At 41.3% G+C, this 24,437-nt stretch overlaps 1 protein-coding gene across 3 annotated transcripts in view; it reads right to left on the bottom strand.

Moving 5' to 3' along the window:
* Positions 1-383: 383 nt before the first annotated feature.
* The window catches only part of LOC119010536 (netrin-G1-like), a 73,485-nt gene continuing 49,431 nt past the window's right edge, over positions 384-24,437 (bottom strand). For all 3 annotated transcript variants that reach the window (XM_037082728.1, XM_037082729.1, XM_037082727.1), the window contains 4 exons: positions 16,971-17,143; positions 12,197-12,223; positions 10,626-10,670; positions 384-2,954 (listed from right to left, as the gene is read on the bottom strand). In XM_037082728.1, the coding sequence (XP_036938623.1) occupies positions 2,716-2,954; positions 10,626-10,670; positions 12,197-12,223; positions 16,971-17,143 (484 nt within the window). In that variant the 3' untranslated portion in view covers positions 384-2,715. The remainder of the gene's footprint in view (positions 2,955-10,625; positions 10,671-12,196; positions 12,224-16,970; positions 17,144-24,437) is intronic.

Genomic DNA, 24,437 nt, shown 5'->3' with positions numbered 1-24,437 from the left:
CTAGGCTGTGACGGCTATGTCACCTGACTTCTGTCCAAACTCATACAATGCAGATGGCGTTAAAGTATGCATGTGTAAAGCTTGAAATGCACAGACAAGACAAGTGAAATGCCCTCAAAAGCCTGTCTGGCATTCGTACGTCATCCCACGAGATCGCCTTGGAAAGAAGCAGCAGCTTTTAAAGGAAAGATTAAAGCTGCATGCCAAAGGCAAAAAGTCTTCGCAGGGTTGTGATCTATGTGGTTGACATGAAAATAAAGAAAAATATTCTTGTTTCGGAGTGCGGCGCTAGTAATTCCTTTTATTACTAAGGTACCATAAGCTGTTTGGCTGCTTAGCTCACACACTTTGACAAGCAACACAGAGGTTGGATCGCTTTATTTATGTATTTTCTCTTTAAATGTTACAGAAGAAAAGGCTTTAAGGGTAAGGACTAACCAGTGGGAGCAAACTGTAACATTATCTTTGACAACACGTTTAGCTAGACTCAATGGAAACGTACTCGAATCCTGAAGTGAACGGGACAGATGCGCAGTAGCCTTTGCTCTTATGGGCCCACTGGAAATCAACAGATTGTATTTTCTCGTATCCTATTCAAAGTGACGGTGTAATGCTGGCTTGCTGAACACGCTAACAATCACAGCTTACCTTAAAGCAGAGAAACACAGTGTTTAATCCATGCCCTCTTTTATTTTTGGTTTGGAATGGTTAATGAATACTCTTTTACGTAACTGCTTTTGATAAATCAGAGATCCAGGCTTGACACGCCTGCTGCACCTTTAAGGTTGTTGACAAATGATAGGTCAATCCCGGTGTTTCGCACATGGCCAGCTGTTACTTGTATTACTGATTTATTTTCTAATTGAGATTAATTGACAATCACCATCTCCAGCACACCTCTCCCATTATTTACAGGGTGTTTCAAACCCCTCGTCTTAGTAGTTCCAAAAGTGGCTTTCTCCATCAAAAAACTGCAATCGCCACTCTTTTCAGCGACAGTGTCATTTAATGAGAGGCACTTACAGTAGACTCTAACACAATTAGGTGTTTCACGCGAACCTCGGGAGGAAAATTAATCTCTCAAATGAAATTGGTCTCAGTGCTCAATATGTCACCCAGTGGGATGCAACTTCATTTCTATTCATTGACCCTCCGTGAATTACAGCTCATTTCGCAGAACGTGTCGCTCCCGCAGCAGGATGCAGGCTTTCAACCTACCAGCTCAGAAAACCTTCCCCTCTTTCCATTTGATTCAAGGATTAGACCTGATTAAAGATTTTGAGCTGGACAACCTCTGCGACAGCCATGCAATCTCCCTTTTCCCCAAGTCTTCTTGTTAAAATTTACATAAATCTGATAGGATTTTGGCTCGAGATTCTTCTGATTCTCCCATGTTTCACGAGCGCTGCAAGGATGGGTTACAGCACATGAGAAAAAAAAAATACAAAAACAACCTCGGTCATAGAAGAAGGAAGGGATTTGCAGACTGATATTACGTTACCAGCGACTGTCGCTTCAGTGAATAGGTCAAGGATTGGCATTGATAGCTTTTCATAAATCCTCTAAAATAACATTCAGCTATTGTCGTTGGCTGGCGCCTATCTACAAAACGACACACCTATACACTCTACACACCTCGTCTCAAAATGTCATATTACGAGTTGATACAAAACAAAAAACAACAAAAAAAAAAACTGCTCAACAACAAGACAAAGACATGTTTTTTCCCTTTGGTGGAAGTGTATTGTGTACGTGTGTATGTAAACATAGTTTCGACAGCAGCTCTCAGATGGAGAGAACCATGTGCCACACAAGCAAAGAAATAATACAACCAAACTCCGTACGCACTCAGAGTCCACATCTAGGACAGCTTGGCAGCAATAGAAAACAAGTAATACATCTTTTTTGTTTTTGCGTAGTCATGAAAATATCTGTTTTATACAAAAATTAAATACAGTTACAGTATGTTACAACTTTTCTTTTTTTTTTTTTTAAACTTTTTTTTTGTTCCCATACAGGTGAGCTCAAGCATGACTACAAAGCCTCTGAAAAAAGAATAAACGAAGAAGTACTAGATCGGTACTCGTCGAGGGGCCTGATAATAATACATGTGCAGCATTTGGCAAAAAACAACAGACACCCTTCAGCAAAGTAAAATCACCAGAGTCACCAAAGCACAGGGAGGAGAAAGTGAGGGGGGAGGAAAGGGGGGAGAAGTAGAAGGTAACAAGTAAGGAAGGAGGCAGTGAGGCAAGATGTTTTAAGATGTCCCCCGTCCACATTATTCATTTTTTTTAATAACTTCAGATGATACTTAGAAATCATGTGTCTAGTTTTTGTACAGTTTTGCTCTCAGAATGTGGGTAGCTCTCTCTCCGAGTCTCCGGCCCGCCTTTAATCAAGTATCAGCCAACGACACACAATCACACAGCGAGGGCTTCCGACTGTTTTCCCCTCTGTGAAACAAAGACAGCAGTGACTTCACCAAGCCTTTCATTAATCCATATTCAGTGTAACAGATCAGTGCGCCTGAACTGTTGCACTCGTAACACTCCACCACTGTGTTCTCGGAGATACAAAAAGAGTTGCTTATATTGTATTTCTTAGCACATTGTCCAGACAACCTTTGTCCTTCATGTCCTTAAGGTTGAGAGTTCAGTCCCAACGTGTGTGGTCTTGGGGTTTTGGTTGAGGATGGGAGGCCGTCCGGGTCTCTCAGCAGAGGGAAACAATCAATAGAGGGAGCGCTGCGAGGGCGAGAGTGAGCTGGCGGCCGACGGAGGGATGATTGAAGGAGGCCCGTCCGGACAATTGGTCATCGCACTCCCCGGGGCCCTGGCAGCGAGCTCTCTCGCACAGGACGCCCGTGAATCCGGGGGTACAGTGGCACCTCTGATGGTGGTGGCACGTGCCGCCGTTCTGACAGCGCAGCATAGCGTTGTCACACACCCGAGCTGCGGAAGACAAAAGCAAAAAGGGCAGGGGAGACAGGAAGGGGTGATTAATAGATCACTCCTTGATAGGGCGTCGGAGAACATCAACAGGCAGGTTCACAGGGCACAAGCTGCCTCTTCGTGTCCTGTCTGCATCGCTCTGTGTCCTCCGAGCACAGCTGACACATTAGGAAGGGTGAAGCCAAGGACTTTTGTCTAGTGCGCATACGAAGAGGAGGCAGATAACCAGGGCACATCCTGCATGGATACCAGAATGAATGCAGCCCACAGCCTGTGAAGAACCCCCTTTCTATGAATGATTGTTTTACGACAAAGGCGCACAAGACAGCCATTTCGTGGATTCAGGGATATTTTTAGGGGGAACCAAAGGGACCAAATAATCCTGGCAAAATAAAAGAGCAAACAAACCATAGCGGCGATGAGGTGAAATTAATGATCATTGAGTAAAGCGATGCCAGCGTATTGTGAGACAGCCCCTCTCCACAAGACGGGAGAATTACATTTTGCCCCCCCACGTGGCACTCAAAGAACACAACGCGGAGACGACACGGGATGGACACCCGGCTCCGCCTGCAGCAACCGCCGCCACCTTTGATATGCAAATAAGCGTTTCCAGGTAATTCAGCATCTTGCAGCTATCGTCCTCGGTGGGGTTGACCTTAAAATAACCCTGTTAGAAGAAGAGTACATAACGTCTCCGGCTGCATTGTTCCAGTGGCCACCGCACAGTGCACTGTGTTGATACACATTGGATTGATTTGGACTACATAAACTGATGTTCACATTTCCAGACAAAAAAAATAAATAAAATAAATAAATAAAAAAAAATCACGACTCAATTATCCCAGGAAGCCCCTCTGCTGGCATAGGTGAAATCCTGGAAGAGGTAATATTTGCCAAGAGATTTCAGTGTAATTGGATATCTCTCCCTGCATAAATAGTAATCACAGTTTTGGTTTTTCGGTAATGTGGCTCATGCATCAGAATAAACTTAACAAATAATCGCACCTTCTGCCAAAAATGATTAAACGTATCCCCATCCCCTTTTTCCTCACACGTGCCACCACTGCTGTGTTTTTCTACGGATTCCACCTGTAGATATGGGATTGTATTGTCATTTATTGGATTTTTCAATAAATTTTGGTGATGAAGTGCCGGATGTGTGTGTCGTCGAAAGCTCTGAGGGATCTGATGTGACAGCCTTGTTGTCTTCAACCGCTTTAAGGTATTTTTTTATTTTTTTATTTTTTAGAAAGATTGATAATGATGGCGTCGTAAGAGCAGTTCCCCCAGTCAGTCACGCTCCTTGCTTAAAATGCAGCGAGGTCTCGGGGCTGCGTTGCGTGATAGATTTTCCTCCCTGTATGATTGTTGAACACTGCTGCGAAATAATGAGTCTGGCACAAAGCCACCACTCTTTGATTCAGAGAACTGACACCCGAAACCTGACATTTGCGAGTGATGTTTTCGATGTAGATTAAAAAAAAAAACAAAGAAAAAAAGAAAAAAAAAGAAAAACACTCTGTCGACAAAACTTCTTTAAAATCGATGCTTGGGACACGAAGTCATAATGTTTATATTTAGATGAAACCCCATGCACGAGAACACCAGAGAGCCTGATGTGCGGATCACAACACGAATAAGCTGTTTGTTTGCATTCGTTTTCCTTTAAAGGGGAAGTCAGTGCAGCATGAAAAGAATTGTGGTGCAGATATTGGTTCATTTTCATAATTAGAGGCAGTTGCACAGCTGTGAAAGGGATTGCATTATAATTACTTTACTATTAGCAGGCATGATAGAGCATTGTTACAGCCATCGCAAGTCAGCTCCTCTCATTCCATTTAAAAAGCACTGTCCTCCCTCCGTACCCTGACCGCTGAAAGTTTTGCAATGGTGCAACATTTTGCACATATTTTGCACAGATCACACAAAGTAAGGATGTAATGCTTTTAATATCATCAGTGCTTTTATTAAACCCTCAGCTCTATGCAGCTCATTGTATCGGTATTACAGCCCACTCTCCTTTTTTTTTGGTTCACTCTCGTTGCTCTCTCAGGATCATTTTCAACAGCTGGAGGCAGCTTTTATTAGCCCCCCCCCCCCGCCTAAAAAACAGTGCACCCTGCTTGCCCAGCATGCACGTAGCAACTACCTGTTTTAAAACAGTGGAATGTTTAGCAGCTTAAGAGTCAGATATTTTGCTCAGGAGTTGGTGGAGCCCATGACCACAAACACAGCTCTCTGTCTGCTAGATGTGTACATGAGAAACAATTTACTCACAAATGAGTTTTATCTGTTGGGTTTACAGCTTGTTTCCACCGGTCCCAAAGTGTTAAGAAATATTGGTCGGCGCAAGTTTTATTATACTTTTCAAGTCTAATCCCAACCAAAACCTGTCCCTAGTCAGACAAAATGAACACCTTACAAGCGGGAAAGTGTCTGTGCTTAAACATTTGCATGTATGATAATGGACTCCTGAGTCTCAGAGCGCCACTGCCCCATCCTCTGTGGGTTCAAGCATTAATGGCCTTCCGGCTACGCCGCAATCAGTAATGTCAGCTTTCTAATTTTACAGCTAATGGAAAACACCTGCTCTGCGTGTTTTGGTCAAAATTTCCGATGGGACTGGCCGAGTCTCCACCGTCTAGCCTACACATTAACTTTGTTGCCTGTGGCTGGAGGATAATCTGTGTGTCCTCCAGCAAACCCTCAGGACCATTGTCTTTCTAAAAGCATCTGTAGGCCAATTAGTTTTCCTTTCCACAGGCTTAAGCCTGCGGTGTCTTTGTTGAGCAACGGGGCTCGGCTGTCATGACAAAATGCACTGCGAAATAAGTCAATTACCTTGTGTCACTCAGAAAAAAAAAAGCAGCTCACATAGTGACTGAAAATGTGAAATAATGCATTTTTAGATCCTTTGGCATCTTCAGTTCCAGTCTATCATAATGTAAGATGAAACTTGACAGTGTTAAACCAATTTGGGACATTAGCACAGTAATACATTAAGACATGCAGAGATATAATCAGTGTAACTAATCTAAATCTGAACACTTAATGTAGGTTAAAATATGCAATATAAATGCATGTAATAATCTCATAAGGGACGTTTAAAGGGGCACTTAGTAATTAGTATTGCGCTATCATAAAATTGGGAGACAGGTCTGAAAATGAAGCATCAGAGTTAAAGCAGCAGAGCCTTAAATAACTGCATATTTAGTCTATTAAGCATGGGTCAAGCCCCCAAAGCGCCAGATACTACATCAACCACAGCACAACTGGATAGTGCAGCATTTTTCCGTTGCGTTCCCAGAGGCCTCCTGCCCTGCATGCTGTGGATGCTTCCCGGTCCTGGCTGAACACACCTGGCTCAAATGAACGGGTCGTTATCACGCTGCAGCAGAGCTTGATGACGAGCTCATCGTTTGAATCTGCTGTGATTCACAAAATCAAACGGATGTCCCTAATAGGCGGACCGTGGTCTGAGTCTGCACTAAGATGCTGTCCCACAGATACGGAGCGGTTTCTATTTTAACTGGTTCAGCTTTACGGTACTGGTTTAGCGGCCCCTGGAAACCCACAGACCAACTGAAGGCGGTGTAAATCATCTCCTGTGACCGAAACAATCAAATCAATGTGTTTGGACAAGCTAACTGTTTTTTGTACAGTTGGAAACTCGAGGTATACTGTGTTTTGTATTTTTTAAATTTTTTTTTAATTAAGCAGTTTATTTTAAGAGGCAAATTTTTCTTTAACTGGACCTCTTTGTATTTTTTACTGAATGCCCCTGATTTAAAACACACATGGCGGGGGGCCCCTAGGAAGAGGACTAAAAAAAAACACTACAACAGTGTATTGTGTTCTGCTAAAAAAAAAAAAAAAAAAAAAAAAAAATGTAGTATTATGTAAAAAAATAACCCAGATGAGCCGTTTAGTCTGGTAGTAACTCTACATAGGTTGGGTATTGTAGGGTGGCTGTCTGGCACTGGTTGAGAATGGAAGATGTGTTGTACTGAGGAAGGGCTCAGGAGGCGGAAAACCTTGCAAAAAAAGCAGTAGTTTTAGAAACCTAAAATCACAAGGACACAAATGAAAAAAAAATAATGCAATGAAAGCAAAAATAAAAGATAACTGAACTACCAGAGCCTCGCAGGAAGCTGCTACTGACAACACCTCTCCCCACAGTTTATGTCTGAGTGGCTTCATACAGAATGCCCTGTCTGGCCCCACCCTAATTGGACTGAACCACTAAAGGGGGTTAGGGAAACCAGACAGGGAAAATTCACACTAAATCTTAATCCTGATAGGAAAATAACAGGAAAAATAATTTAAATGTAAAACAATGTGTCAAGGAGAGAAACAGGGCTGCTTCAGTAAACTCTTCCCCTCAGTGTCTGATCACACTGAGTCGGAACAACTACTCAGTCCTCCCTTTCCTCTTCAGCACTAATTGCCAATGACCATAATGACACGAGTGAAAAGGGGGAAACAACAGTGAGCAAACATCCTAGATGATATGACCACGGTCAATACACGTTGCACATAAACCTGGCGAAGGGACTCTGCGTCTCTTAACAGAATGTCGGTGAAATAAGAAATAAACCATCAGCTAATTGAAAATTAGCAACTAACTAACTGATAGCTAGACCCTGTGCCTAACTAGACACAGGTGGCCTGACTGAGCCTCGAGTCGGTGAAAGCTGCAGGCAGGGAAATTGGACATGAGAAAAGGCAGCTTGAACCTTTTAGATTAGTGCTCTCTGTGACACGTACGCTGAACTCATGCGCAAAATCACCCTTTGATCATAGTTAATAAAATACGATCTCATGCTTTTTGAACGATTTTTATTCTTTTTTTCTACCTCTACCTTGACATCACTCTCCCGTGGACTCGTACAGCAGGTGAGAACACAGCAATTCGAATCTTTCCTAAGCACCAGTGCACTCTTCCTCTCTGAGACATATGTGCACCTCACACCTCTGTCAGATGTGTGGCATTTTAGCAGGATAACTGTTATGACAGATATATCTCTTGAGCTCAGCGTTGCATGAAGCAACAAGGAAGAATTCTCCACAGCAACAGCACAACAGTAATAGATAGGTACGACGAAGAGCCGAATGAAACTTCGTGTTGCTGCTTGTGTGACTGGAGGCATGCTACAATTGAAAAGTGCGTTTTGTCGAGTGCTATTGTGCCACGTTCTCTAACCCAGTATCGGTTGGATTATTTGGTCGATTAGGACACACTTCATCCTACCATCAAATCGTTCCTTCCATTATTACTTTTATAGACGACCTTGCAGTCTGTTTATGTCCCAGACATGCTCGGGCGCTTCTCTAATCCTCTCATCTCAGTGAACTCTTCAAGTCCGTAGACACTGTGCGACTGAAGTCTCTGAGATACAGCAAATATAAGCGTGATATCAGGTTAAAAGTCAAAAATGTCCTGGATTACAGTTCCCGTCACTCTTTTTGTGGAATGATCTAGATCTTAAGAGGTAGAAATAAGCTCTCTGGAACAGCCAGCCTTTTTGAATGCTTCACATCATAAAGGATATCTGATATCGCACAAGGCGTTGAGTTTTGTTGCAGTTGTGGAGTTATTGACCCTGTGGACAGCAGTTCTTCCATTTAATTACATTAAGGGGAAAAAAATAAATTCATAATGATTCATTAAATAGTTTTCAAAAGCCTTTAAAGTTATAGATGCACCAATGCAATTAACTATAGCTGGAGACAGTTCTCAGATACAGGAACTGCTAATGATATGCTCTGAGACAGAACAGTGTTGCTTCAATTACATTGAATCAATATCTTTTGGCATGATGTCAGGGTAAGCTGAAACCAGCATTCAGCCTCCTGTTATCATATTAACATGAAAGCTTCATCATTAGTCATGACTGGAGGCTGTGAAATTCAATATAAATTGTCAGCAGCATAGTAACACTTGACAGTGGCAAGGATACAACACCGCGCCTCGAGACAGAAAGTGACTCATTTTCCTTTTACTCAGATCCAGGTGGTCCTGTGTTGGCGGATGCTTGTCAAGTCTGAATTGGAAGATTAGAAAGGATAAAGCATAGTTCAAAATCATAGGACATATTCCACAGTAGATAAGAAGACTGATACCACACTAATGTGTGCTAAATACCAGCAGCCTGCTAGCTTAGCTCAGCTCAAAAGGTGGAAGCACGGGGAAACAGCTAACCTGGCTTTGGTCAAAAGTATGCATATACATGACATGATTCTTGTTAGTTTAACCTATACACATATAAAATGTCATTCCCAATAAAACCGCAACTTGTCCTTTGCGTCACTATTTGTTTGAAGAGCAGCAGTCAGATGCAGTAACTTCCTGAAATCTCTGCTTGTGCTCAGTCAGTGCTTGATGGTAACTGTGGATTTATGAAATTCTTGCTGGTGTTATTCCTTTATATACTGCACTTTGTACAAACTTATTATGTTCTATTTTTTTTAATATAGACATTTTTTGTTGCTTTTCGTCTGTTGTACTAAATTTACACTGAACTGTGACTCCTACCTCTGTAATGGCGTCATACTTGCGTGATGACCAGTGGTCTACACCCCTTATTGTAGACTGTCAGACCAAACAAGCCATGTGTTTAAAAATGTCACTCCAGGCTCTGGAAAATGTGAGGGTTTTTTGTTCTGACATTTGTTATGCTAAACTATTGATCAGTCGACCAGCCAGAACAAAATAACATTGATCATCTCGTTATGAGATGATCAATGTTATTCACGGCACCTATTAGCTTTTCTTAATGTTGTCAGTATACATCTAGGCTGAAAGAAACGCCGCCTCTCTATAAAGGATTTTTCTAATGAAAACATCAACTGACACAGTTGGTTTAGAACTGATTTGTGGCGTGAATGCAAAGTACCTACATGATAAAGCTTTTCATGAAACTGTTACATGTTAGATAGATACTATGTGCTGACACTTAATATGGAAATTAAACAGATTACACAGGGAAGCTGAACTGTTTGTAATCCACTCCAGCGCAGCAACCGACGCCTTTTCACCTCTGACTGGAGCACACTGGATTATTTTCATATGGCGCACCTCGTTCCCATCTGCGTGACTCCAGAAAAGAAAGACAGAAACGCCCTCCCTGGATTGTGGAAATCCTGAAAGTCCTCTTTTAATTTGTTCTCCTCTGGCTGTGAGAGCAGTGGTGCAGATGCAACTTAACACTCACTACACAGGATATCTGGGCCCGAGGATTAGCTGGAGATAGCTGGAGATCAATCTACATAAACCCCCCTGGAGCGTCTTCTCTCCTTCGCTCTCCTTCTCCGTTTTCCTTTTTTTCCCTGTGAACATGGCAGAAAGGGTACATCCCCAGAGAGCATTCTGGGTATTTAAAAAGAGGGCACGATCAAAGGGGTTAGGAGGCTGTGGACTCTGTGATCATGAGGCATGTGGTCCGTTCCCTGCAGTGTTCTCACAACAAAAGGTCTGCCTTGTAAGGACTAGCGTGTGTTTGTGTGTGTGCAGGATGAAAGCATCTGGGCTTTGGGAAAACAACTGACTGCACACTGCAATTTGCATATTCTGAGTAACACCTTTTTTTTTTTTAATTGCCAATCAATAAGCAAACAATTCTATGTATTGTTTATGTCATGCTGAAGTTACAAAGCCTATGAGCCTACCTTGGTTACGATTTGCAACACCAAGAGATGAAGCATTTGCTCGATCTGTGTAAAAATGGGAAAGGTTATATATTACACCGAGTTGTCATATAATTCATGCTGTTATGTAGTTAAAGCACACGGACAGCATGCACTGATTCTCACTTTTACATAATCCGTTTGTTATCTGGGCTGATTCGCCTCGGAAATGGCCTGCGACACGTCTGGAGTAGTGAATGGACTATATATGTTGAATAGTGTGCATGCAGCTTGAATGAGTGAACCTTCCACAACACAAAGGCAGAGACGCACATATAGCTACTTTTTGTTATCCAGCATGAGGAGTCACCTTCAGGCATCAACATGCATAGGGATGCATCGGGGGGGGCACCCACCTCGTTATAAAACACGTCTTTCTTTTTCTATGGCTTTGGGCAAGCGTCTGTCTGTGCGCTTCGAGCATCTATTCTAGCGCTGTGACAAAAGCATTCTTAGTAGTGCCTGCCAATACATGCAGGGCTCCGACAGTATTTCATGTCATTAAATATTAAACACTTATTAATGTTTAGGTTTGTTATTTACATGTACGCAATAATAATGCTTGCCAATTTTGAAAACCATGCTGCAGAGTTTGAGGGTATTTCCTTCCTTAAAACAAAGGGATGCCAATAGAGAACAAAAACCTTGCAGGCAACCATTGTTTTCCATTCATTTCTCTACAAAATGGAAATTTAAATAGCCCGTCCTCACCAGAAAAACAACTGTATCGGTCATCCGTGCAAGCAATCTAGTATAACCCATATTTACACTTACTGTGGCACTAGTGATTACGAGGGGAGCTAAAGTCTGCACAGGGAGGACAATTGAGTTGGTGATTGGGTCAAGCATTGTGCTTAAATCTGACAAAACTGCTACCATTTATCAAGGTCAACCACGCAACAGTTAAAGTCTGTTCAGTCTCCACTGTCATATGTCAAATGTCATAGTTTTCCTGTCCTTGTAGGAATGGTAATGATGTTGTTTTGACACTCGTTGGCAAACGACATAGTCATTTAGGTATGAGGATGTATTGAAATCCAAAGGCTTCTTAAAACCCTCTTGTGGTGTGTTCAACAATATGATTTTCAAAGCTCCCGGGTCATTGTCAGAACTTGGTTTTCATTTATTTCCCAGGCAGGAAAACACAATTTCCAAATATGAAACAGAACAGCATGGTTTGCAAAACTCGTAGCATCATGTGCAGTAAACACAAAATATTTCTAATGACAAGTTAAAACATGAAAAATTAGCAACAGTGTATCCTTTCTAGAAAGAATTGTCGCTGTCAAAACTGCATTGTAGAAGATTAAAGTGTTCTCACACCGTGCATTGGTTCATTCCTTTCAGAAAAGTTGGATAAAATACGATGAAATTCTACAATAATTCTTTGTTAGAATGGATTTTTATAACAGTGGAAAACATGATGATGAATGACAATGGAAATGTACGGCACAGTTTCTCACACCAACATCATCAGTCACACAGGGTTAGTTATCACAAAAGGGCAAAAAACATTTGTCAGCATGCCAATTTACAAAGCTCGATCAACTTACGCACTGGTCCATGATTACTGGGAATACCTGCAAAAAGAGCAAAAAAATAGAAAAAAAAAAAAAGTTCAATTAAAGCATGACTCATATTTTATACTCTTGAAACTTTATTCATGAAACTGCAAGAGAAAACATTTTTCTGTGTGTTGCTGCTTTGAATAATTCAAAGCCCTCCAACACTTGGTCTCCAATTGGTCTCCACTGCGTCCACTGATTAACAGCCGCCATAGCTCAGACCACTGCATGGTCCAACATCCACCCCCTTCTGATGATAATCACAGGTGTGCAAGTGATGAAATGTCAACAGAATCAAAACTGTTAAGTATAAAAAAAGGTCTTTTAATCCGTGCCTCCTTTTGTGTTTGATAAAAACATGTTATGATCTGTTTGTATTCTGACGATAGATTCTCTTCAAAACATAGATATTGTCTGTATTATGTTATCAAGCATCTGCACATCATAATTCTTAGTGTTTACTGTAAACTTCTCTGATTGTCAGGTTAGTGAGAAATTACTTTTAAACATTTACCTATGATGTTGCACTACAAAAACAACATCACTTCAAAGACAAGACAAGGCAGAGTAACACTATAAAATAAGGTGCACAAAACTGTGAGTAGTTACTGAGGAGTGAGTAAGAAATGGATCAGGAACGACGTGGTAATTAATGAATCGTCGATGAGCAATTCCTCAATAACCTTATATGAGGAGGTTATACTAGATAAGATTGATAGTATATAAATAAATCATCAATAAATAATCACGTGATCATTAGTCGAGGGTGGCACAAAAAGAGCAACAAATTATTAAGTAATGAGTAACTACTCAGTATTACGTTTCACTTCATGTAATGTAATTAGTAATTAATGACTCACCACTATATTTTATCAATATTATGTTTCAGTTTATTTGAGATTTCACAAAGAGTATCTAAAGATTAAGTAGTTAGTAATTAATAGGTCTACTATGTAACTACTCTGTATTATGTTTTGCTTTACTTGAAGGTGTATAAAGGAGAAGCTTACGATAAATGAATTAGTAATCAGTGTGTCTTCACTAGTTTGTGCTACTCAGCATCTGGTTCACAGTTAATCAGGAACAAGTCATGAAGAAAGTGGTACGTATGTCGATTCACAAAGCAGGTGACGGCCATCTGCTCTTCACTTATCCTGTTTCCTCATGCAGCAGGTAGCCTGTCTGGGAGGCGGTGCTACAACACAGTCGAAGCACCTGGGCCTGGTGCACTCACTATAAAAACCCCACCTCTTCTGGCTGCATCACTCTTCTGTGCTCCACTCTTCATTTGTTTGTTTTGCAACATCTTTCACTCATGTACACACAGACTCACACTATTGATTTTACTGATAAAACACAGCTCATCTTATCTTTAGCTACCAAATTTATGTTGGTTTTTTTGGTTAAATAAATGATCATCCTCGTATTTGTCTTTCGAGCGGAACTGTGACAACAGATATTTATGAACTAATCATTACCTAATGATTAATTTATGTAGTAACTTCCAGTCTGTTGAGTAACTCATCATTATCTACTATATAGTCCTTGAATCATGATTTAAATGATGAAGTTGTTCCTGATTCATTTCCTCACTCACTCTTTAATAACTACAAACATTTTTGTGTACGTCAATGTAAAGTTTTTCTAAAAGCATAATTACAAGCACTAATTATAGGCCCTGTCTGTAAGCTGGGGCTGGCTGAACAACTCTTATGCAGATTTCTCTGAAACATATATGTTATCAGTGTCTGGCTCTGGTGTCACCGCCTTTGTGTTTTGCTAATGTAATCAGAGGACAAACCTACCCTACAATTAGAGCAAATTTTGAACCTTTTTACAAGCATTACCAATTTGTCCCTCTGTGATTGTGTTTCACTGGGGTATTCATACCATTTGCACCCCATTCATCACTTCATTACATGTTTCGAGCTGTCACAGCGACTGTTGGCAAGTGCACAACACTGCAGCAACACGCATTTTAAGCTCCAATTTGCAAGAAAGCGAGTGAGCCACAATTCCTAACCAATAGTTGTTCTATGTGAGGAATAGAGGGCAAACAATATTGCCCTTTGAAGCCAAAACACATTCTACAGTCTGATCAAACTCTCAGCCCCAACCCCTCTTAACCTGTGAACCTGCTTTGGAACACAAGATGAGTTGACGCTCCCTGCAAAGTGGACTGTCAACATAATTCTCGAAGTGATTCCTCTTCTGCCCGGCTGGCAACTTCCAGATTTTTCTCCTCCTTCTGTTCGGGAAGCCTTGGATTTGAATCACTCTCAGTCACTCTGCGCTGCTGACAGCTATGGCCCATAGCAACACGGGTCTCCATTTTGGGCCCTAATTTATTAGACGAAGGGTCACGTATGTTCATATATCTGCACGGGCAGGGATTTGAATATATAATGGACCCTGCCCTGTTCCTACCTGTGAGATAAATGACTTCGATGATTAAAGAGGAAGACTTGATGACAGATGAAAGCTATTAAACCATAATTACATTTAGCACGTTCAGCATATTTGTCTTGAAACGAGGGTTGTATGTTTAATATCCTCAAAGGAAATATGAGCTTCACATAATGGATAAAGGCATGTTACTGGGCCTGGGCTGCACTTGTGAGAGAAATAAGAATAATTTAAGATAAAAGTGCGTTCATTCAACACCTGGGGGACCAATATTGCTACGTCACTTCCATGTGCGACATTATTGCATTTTATGCCACTGCCAAACAAGTGCTAATATTACTTTTGATATGGCTAGACCTCGGTTTCATCAGTTCAGTGCAGATGCGGCCAAGTGTTGGATTTTTTAATAACGGCCTGTCAATCTGACAGTGAGCAGCACATTGCAGGGAGGCTCATAACACAGAAGAGGTGCCGGGGTAAATCCAGCAATATCTCCGTAGAGATCACAAATGTTCACACAAACAAACTCCCACGCGCAATCAGGTATATTGCATGTGCATGCACACATACGTATTTTTGGGCACATACACGCCTTAACAGCCACAGACACATCATCATTAAAATGACTGTGTAATCCTCCCATTCATTTTTAACAAATAGCTCGAAGAAGCAGCATTACTTATTGCATGATAGTGCGCACAAGAAATCAGCGGATCGATAGCAATATCATATCTGTGTGCAAATCTAATCAGAGCACCATGTCTGAGAAGTCGAGTCAGACGATCAAACTGTGCATCTGAAAAACCTGCTGTCAATCCCAGCAGACTGCTGCCATGAGCATCTCTGACTGTAAGGCTGAATCAGAGTGAATGGAGGACCAGAGGGCTAGATCTTCCACCATCTGGCCTCGCCTCGCCGTCCATTGCCACATCCCTGAGTGGCTGTATTAGATTTATTGAGGCAATGAGCCCCCTGCCTCAGGCATGGGATTTGATAAATGTGACTCAACTCCCGTCCAAGATTATAATGGGGATAATGCAAAAGAGCACCTTCTGCCTCAGAGTTAGCACGTGAACAGGCAGAAAAAAATTTCCAGCGTTAGTTCACACTTTCTGTTGAGCTGGGAATATCAATATCAGAGCAATGGCAGGAGTGCTGTTTATGTTTGCCTGGTGCTGATTGAACGAAACATACCATGATTTATTAACGATGAAGTCAATAATCTAACCCTGACACAAACAGGCAAGAGGTGAAAATACCCAACAAATGGTCATTTCACTGCCTTCAAAAATGACCCATGAGTACCTGACTGTTTTCAGGGTTTTGTGATTCGCAGCGAAAAAACAAGGAAGATTCCTGTCCCGACCCCTAACATATGACCCAGGTATCGCAGGTCTTTCCTTCCTGCTGCTGCCAGACTCTACAATCAGCACTGCTCCCAGTAGTATACACAACTCAATTCTCATTTTTAGTTTGGACTATCTGGACAATTTTTACAAATATTTATTATTATTTGGAAATAACAATTCACTGCCAAACGCTTATAATTCATGTTAATTGTGTACAATATTATGTTCATATGTATATAGGAGTTTATTCTATTCTATTCTATTCTATTCTATTCTATTCTATTCTATTTCTTACCTTTTAATTTTATTGTTTGTTTTTACTATTGTTATTGTTTTTTGAAATACTACTGTCCTTTGGCTGCTGTGGCAAACAAATTTCCCTGTTTGTGGGACAATAAAGGAACACTGATTCTGAATCTGATTTTGACCTTGCTTGATATCTTTCGGGTGTCTGTGAGGCAGTTAACACATACAGAAGTGATTGAGTGCAGAGCTAACACATTTTTGCTTTTTGTCGTCCGGTGGGAAATCAGGGGTAAAATCTGGTTGCGTGAACTGCAAACAGCGTTAAGAGAAGACCGTAGTAAACATGATGACTGCCTACAGGATTGAAAGGAATCAACAGTGATTGTTGGGCGGTACAGGAGGCAAACTGCACCCTCTCATTTCACTGTAATTCCTTTTGACATATCTACCATCCACCGGAATGTGAGGGGAATTTTAGAGAAGGGCCCAGTGCAGGCAAGGTCAACGGAAATATGCGAGTCGATGCAATTATTTGGGATGCTGCAAATTGATGCAAAAACACAAACAAAGACATTCGCTGACAGAGATGATCAGTGTGTCTGTTGCTAGCCTGTTGCCAACTTAAATTTCATTATATTAACCTTTGTCAGGTATCAGTGTCTGTCAGACAGGAAATTGTGTTTTGTTACCACCACCGACAGTATCACATTTAAATTAGCCACACGGCCGGTCTGTATCTACTGAAAATCCAAAATACTTACATATATTTGCTGTTCCTTTGGGAATGGGCAGGTAGGAGCCGACACTCCAGGCTCTTCCGTGGTAGTGCTTCTTACAGCGGCTGCAGTCTGACCCTGTGGTGTTGTGTTCACACTCACAGCCCAGCTTCCCCTTGTCAAACACACAGCTGTTGGCATGCAGGTTGCACTTGCACCTGAGACAGGATGATAACAACAAAAGACGGACGCATGAATAGGCATCATTCTGCACCCACTGAATCAATACCCTCTGGGGGGGAAATACACAAAGTCTGCCCTTGCTGCAGTGTTTATTTTTCGCTTTTCAATTTTTTTGACAGGGCTAAATTGAAATCCTGGTGGGTTATCTGACATGGATCGTGCCTCCACAAAGCTTCATTATCCTCTCCTTCAAAAAAACAAGGCCTCATTTGTTGCCGCCCCTGAGGAGAGAACAGCGATGCGAATGAGGTCACTTTTGCCACTCTGAGAGCGAAATGAAAGGCACTCGGTAAAATGTACTAATTGAGCACAAAACAGGGATCTGATAGAGAGATGATGGCATAAAGAGAAGCAGCATAGCTTGAGAATCCTCTTTTTTTCTTTGTCTTCAAAGTCACTGGGATGTTTGGCGAGGGAGCCTTCAGACAGGAAGCCCTACCAGTCGACGGAGCTGGTTTATTAGACAGAACTGTGGCGGGGCTGACAGATGCTCCTGACAGGAGAGGAGAGGAGGCCCGACGGCTTTCAACACTAGACCAAACCCACCCTTGTTCTGACCACATGGAACGAGGAGCAGAAAAAGAACGAGTTGGCTGCAGTTGGAGTGAACAATGGGAACGAGCGGAGAGTAAATTGGAATCTCTCCGAATATAACCACTTTTATCTCAGTGAAAGTTGCGTTTACTCCCAGTGAACAGCTGAACATGTTCTGTTTTCTCATCACATTCACATATTATGGTTTCATACGCCGCATGTATTCCAAATACACTATATTACCAAAAGTATTCGCTCACCTGCCTTTACTCATTCTATGAACTGAAGTGCCATCCCATTCCTAACTCATAGAATTCAATATGATGTTGGTCCACCTTTTGCAGCTATTACAGCTTCAACTCTTCTGGGAAGACTGTCCACAAGGTTGAGGAGAGTGTTTATAGGAATTTTTGACCATTCTTCCAAAAGCGCATTGGTGAGGTCACACACTGATGTTGGTCGAGAAGGCCTGGCTCTCAGTCTCCGCTCTAATTCATCCCAAAGGTGTTCTATCGGGTTCAGGTCAGGACTCTGTGCAGGCCAGTCAAGTTCATCCACACCAGACTCTGTCATCCACGTCTTTATGGACCTTGCTTTGTGCACTGGTGCACAGTCATGTTGGAAGAGGAAGGGGCCCGCTCCAAACTGTTCCCACAAGGTTGGGAGCATGGAATTGTCCAAAATGTTTTGGTATCCTGAAGCATTCAATGTTCCTTTCACTGGAACTAAGGGGCCAAGCCCAGCTCCTGAAAAACAACCCCATACCATAATTCCTCCTCCACCAAATTTCACAGTTGGCACAATGCAATCTGAAATGTACCGTTCTCCTGGCAACCTCCAAACCCAGACTCGTCCATCAGATTGCCAGATGGAAAAGCGTGATTCATCACTCCAGAGAACGCGTCTCCACTGCTCTAGAGGCCAGTGACGGCGTGCTTTACACCATTGCATCCGACGCCTTGCATTGCACTTGGTGATGTGTGGCTTGGCTGCAGCTGCTCGGCCATGGAAACCCATTCCATGAAGCTCTCTGCGTACTGTACTTGGGCTAATCTGAAGGTCACATGAAGTTTGTAGCTCTCTAGCAATTGACTGTGCAGAAAGTCGGCGACCTCTTTGCACTATGCGCTTCAGCATCCGCTGACCCCTCTCCGTCACTTTACGTGGCCTACCACTTCGTGGCTGAGTTGCTGTTGTTCCCAAACGCTTCCATTTTGTTATAATAGAGCTGACAGTTGACTGTGGAATATTTAGGAGCGAGGAAATTTCACGACTGGATTTGTTGCACAAGTGGCATCCTATGACAGTTCCACGCTGGAATTCACTGAGCTCCTGAGAGCGGCCCATTCTTTCACAAATGTCTTGTTTCACAGTCTGCATGCCTGAGTGCTTGAATTTATACACCTGGGGCCAGGCCAAGTGATTAGAACACCTGATTCTGATCATTTGAATGGGTGAGCGAATACTTTTGGTAATATAGTGTATAAGTCTCCGCATCTGATTTTATTCCTAAGAGGGTAAAATGTTACATCCAGTGACCTCAGCTCCTCGGGAGGTTGGAGGTTGATACCGAAACAATCGGGGAGGGGGAAACATCGAGTGGATCTGACACACTACCCGTCTCCAGGGGTCCGGAAAGGCTCACGGTTTCACATCATGACTACGTTTGTTTTTACAAAGTGCTTCCGAGCGAAGATTCCTCCAATTTGAGACTGAGGAGTCGGGTGTCTGTTGCCTACAATTGCAGCGAACATGAGACTGAGAAATGACAGCGGCAGTCAGAAATACATCCATTCTAATTGACTTCCTGGCCTCAGTGTGACATCTCGTATTAATGATAGATAACTGCGGGAAACAAGGGAAACTGTAGCCTGTTGTGTGTGGGGGACAAGGAGCACCAAAGCCACTGAATAAGTTCTAAAGTCACGTGGATGTCTGGTAACATCTGCATGTGGGTAACACTTATCTAAGCATCATATCTATAAGCACCAGAAAGAAAGTATTCTATGTGATTTTCTGCACAGTGCTTTTTTGAGCTACTTTAAAAATGAAAGGTGCTTGATTAGGGTTTGAGCTGCTTGCAAATATACATATTTAAATGAATTTAAAGCAGCATCATGTAACTTTTTCACCTTACACTAACAGCCTCAGAATCATTTTGATGGCACAGTGTTTTGTAACAGGGTGAATGGTATCTCTTTCTCAGCCACTCTGCCCTCCCCATCACTTGTTTCTGCACTATGTAACTTCAGTGAGAGGGTCGGATCATATGTTCCCTTCAAGATACAAGTTTTCAGCACTTAACATTGCTATAATGTAATGAGTTTTGGTTGTAGTTAGCGCCTACGCCTGACAAACTGAAGAACCTGGGATTTGTAATCACAAAAGTGGTGTTGCACTCAGAAACTGCAGGGGGCGCCAAATTGCACAAAATGGCAATTTCTACATAATGTTGCTTGAAGTGAAAGATGTCCTCAGAACGGTTTACTGCAATTTTATAATGTGACAAGTGAGTATCCACAAATGCATGTGTGTATAAATCCTCTGTATGCTAACATTAGGGTTTCAAATTATAAATATTGATATGTCTTATACTGTATGTTGGCATTTAACAATTTTAAAGTATCTATAACCGGTTTGTGCACATTGAACGGTTTGAAGTTGTAGTCAGAACCACTGATGTCATCATATATGATTCCAAGTACATAATGATGTGTTTTAAATGTATTTACAGTTTATACATCAGTTATGGATGTGTAAAAGTTACATAGATACCGGGTCTGTCAGAATGTCGGATCACTGCATGATCATCACAGTCAAACAAACTCACCATAACTATATGATCGCTATATCTGTAGAAATTTGAGGAGAAAAAAGGTAACAATCACATCCATCTTTAAACCTCTTACCTGTATGCTTTGTGTCTTTTTTGGGGGGGGCAAATTACCCTCAAAATACAAGATTAAGGAGCTGGAGAGAGATTCACTCAAATAAGAATAAATGCATTGAATTACCAGAGAAAAGGCAACTGGATGAACTGATTAACAAAAGATGCACAAAGCCGAACAGCTTCATGATTACTCACCCAATATTGTCATATGTGTATTATTAACAAGATATCAACATTCACTTCTTTATTCTTGTTTTTCTTTACAGAAAATGCCCTTTAATCTGTTTACAACTCTGTAACAGTCTGTTATAAACTGTCTCTTACAGCTTATAAATAGGACAGTTTAGAAAGTCATGCTCCAAATGGCAAAACTGGTTAATCATGTCTGTAAAAAAATCTTTATTTTCGAAGAGGCAATGTGAATAAATGAGAACTATCTGTGAGGGGAGCTCACTTGGTAACAAAAGTGCCGAAAATAGCACCAGCATTGGTAACAATAGAAACAGTGCACAACATTCTCACTGCAGTTTTTGACATTTTATAACTGGATTTTGACTGTTTGCAATGATATAAAGTACAAAAAAAAAAACTCCCAATGGAAAACCTTTAGGTTTCAAGCCAGAGAAGAGTCAACATAATTTACAGTTGGACGATGTCACTGCCTCAGCAGCATTAAAGTAAAAAAACAACTCTTTGAGTCTATCTATACAAGAAAATCACCATCTTTCCTCAGGTGATGTGCTGTCTCACAATATTAGCAGCCATAATGGATGCGAATGAATATTAGCCCACATTCACAGCAACTAAATGCTGGTGCCTCTTACGATGCATTCCCCACAGTCCTTAACTTTTTAATCAATTAAAGTCCCTGCGCCATAAAATTAATGACTGGGTGTAGCTCTTCTGCCATGCAGACAGCAGAGGCTCCCTGAAGTAAAAAGCGATGAGATTTGACCTTCCATTTAATTAAAAACCAGCAAAATTTGGATCATCGAGCCCAACCGGTGCGCGTTGCACGCTGTTAGAGCCGGGGAGGTGGACTCAGGGGGGCTTTGGGATGTGATGCTTTTGCCGCCGGCATTGTCATATTGAAATCAGAGAGCATTACCGTCCCCAGCTTGGGTCACAAGAGGGAAGAGATCCCTTGTATGTCCAGCTTTTTGAACCGGCACCATTACAAAGAGACGTCTCTGAAAGTTTTAATGACCTTTTATCCCTCGCACTGCCCAATAGCAATCAGTATTATCCATTATCCAAACAAGTGACCCTCCCCTAGGAGACACTGGGGATCATTTAGCTTCTCTGTCCTTCCCATCAATTGCATTTCTTCAGCTGGGGGTTAAAAAAATGCTCTGTGAGAGAATGAAATGAACACTGTTACGGATAAACAATGTGTGTGCTGTTGTTCAGGTGCACATGTATACAAAAACACATTTCTGTTTTGTGATTGTGATAAATATTTTCTATATTTTGTTGAACAATTTTCAAAGTCTGATTCAAAATGCAAAACTCTCTCCTGTGTTTATGACTTATGAAAAAGTAAACAATTATTATTATTATTTTTTTAAATGTATCCACCTCCTTTTTTGGTTTGTTGTTGTTTTTGTTTTGTTTTTTTTTTAACACATTTTTGTTCCCATTGCTGCTCATGATAATGCTATTGTGGTTTACTGTAGGGAGAACAGTACGAAAGGTATGTATCTTTTTGTACTTTGAAACACTTTTGCATTCAGTGTATACTTGAGGCTCTGTCTCATTATGAATAGTGTCATGACCTTCTTAGTTTTAAATTACCTTCTTTAATCCTTACACTGAGAAAAAAAAAAGGAAAAAAAAGAAGAAATTTTTGCTGTGCTTGGCAACTAATGTAATACAGGTTCTGGTTTTAATTCTGACTAAATACATTTCCATGCTAAATGTAACTAAGAACAGATCTCTAGAGTGAAAGTAAGACGGGGCGAGGGTCTAGTTTATGTCGATGTTCCGGAGCAGACGGCTGCGGTGCCCTGTGTCTTCTCTGCTGGCTGCTGCCTAACCTTGGTTTCTCCTGGCTCTTTGGCACCGTGGTGACAGGCTCACAATATCTTACACAGCTTTTCTTACTGGTGACAGCTTCTAGCATCTGCGCTTCAAGACAAGAGAGGAGCACAGAACTTATTAAAAAGAGCCTCAAAGTTGAAGAGCCTGAGATGACAGGGAATCTGTTTTATCAGGTTGAACCTTACATAGACTTTTTTTCATTAAAGCTACTGATTTCATTAAGTTTATTACTTTCCCTGAGAAAAACAACTGTAAATGTGTTTCTAGTCTTGGCCACATTTACCAAAATAACATATTTATGCATCTCATAGGTAAATGTTGAACACTAAATGATGTGATGTAACAGCCATGTTGCATTACCTCTCAGACAGATTGCCAACAGATTTCAGTGAACTCAGTGTCAGGCTATTGAGTCATGTAAATGTTTGGTTTTGAAAGCCATAATGAGTCTGTTGAAAGAGAAGATAAAAAATGTCACAGCATTGAAGCTAGTGGTAAGTGATGTCTTGTTCATCAAGGCCATCCAGTAGAAACATCATTACTGGGGGAAAAAAAAGTGTCTAAAAAGCGTGGAGCTTTGAAAACTTTAAAAACTTAGTCTTAGTCTCATGATACTGAGCTCGAGTTATGGGGGTTAACCTCACTGAACTGGTTCAGACAGTGTTCCCTGGTGTTGCTTTTATAAGTAACTTGTTATATTACAAGATTACTGCTATTAAAAAGTAACTCACTGCGTTACAGCATTGCCCACTGAGAACAGGGACTTGTTATCATATTCGCAAAAAGGTTTTGGTTTTTGGTTTGATGGGAATTTTCAGGGTTTGGAAGTAAGTTATTACATTTACTCACATAAATGTAATTGTAACAAAACAGTAATTGTATTTGTATTTGTATTGAAGTATGCATTAAAGCATGTTTCAAGGCATTAAGGGCATTAGGCATTAAGCCTATCCGATCACAAACAAGCCAATGAAATCCCTGACATATGGACAAAAACACAAAACTCTCCAGCAGGCTCTGGTTTGGAGACGCAACCGCGACCACTGAGCAGAACAGAACAGGAGCTGGGAGCAAGTTGGACCGAAGATTTGTAGAATCAGCGACCCCTTTGATTGAATGCCTGCTATCGATAATGCATTAAACATCAACGGTTAAAAAGTAACTAATTACTCTCTGCCGTGTAACTTTAATACCAGTAGTTTATTTGTAACTGAGTAATGTTTCAGCAGTGTAACTGTGCTTGTGCTTGGGTAAAGATTCAGTACTCTTTACACCGATGGGTGTTTTCTTTTATTGTTTTACAAAAGGTAACTCTGTAACTGTTACTCTGTAGCCATGATCTAAATACCTGACGGAACAATAATGAAAAGCGGTGTCTGTTTCCTGTCTTTGTGTTTGACTCTTCAAAACTCTTCATTCCAGCAAAGTATTTGGTGTCACAGCGACAAAATAAGCTACTTTATTGGTTTACACAGCTTGCTGCTGCTCCCTGAGCCATCTTTAGATGTTTCTTCCATCTCTTGGTAGCAGAAATGAAACATAAAGAGGTTACTCCCACATCTAGATTTCCCCCCAAATCTCTGAGAAAAGTAAAGAAACCTGTAGCGTTGGCTGACTCTCATCAATGACAGGAAATAACCGGAAGCGGTGCCTTTAATTCATAAAACAACACACAAGTTATCGCGGGGCCAGGCAAAAACAAGGGTGAAATAATTCAACATACTTCTTCCCTCACATCTTGTTTTTGATGCCCTACAGGTCCACCCACAGCTGCTTTCACTTATCTGTGTAATTAGACCTCTAAA

Source organism: Acanthopagrus latus, chromosome 21 (genome assembly GCF_904848185.1).
Source record: "Acanthopagrus latus isolate v.2019 chromosome 21, fAcaLat1.1, whole genome shotgun sequence".
In the NCBI taxonomy this organism is placed as follows: domain Eukaryota; kingdom Metazoa; phylum Chordata; class Actinopteri; order Spariformes; family Sparidae; genus Acanthopagrus; species Acanthopagrus latus.
The sequence above is the reverse complement of the archived record's forward strand: the minus strand, read 5'-3'. Positions and strand labels throughout refer to the sequence as shown.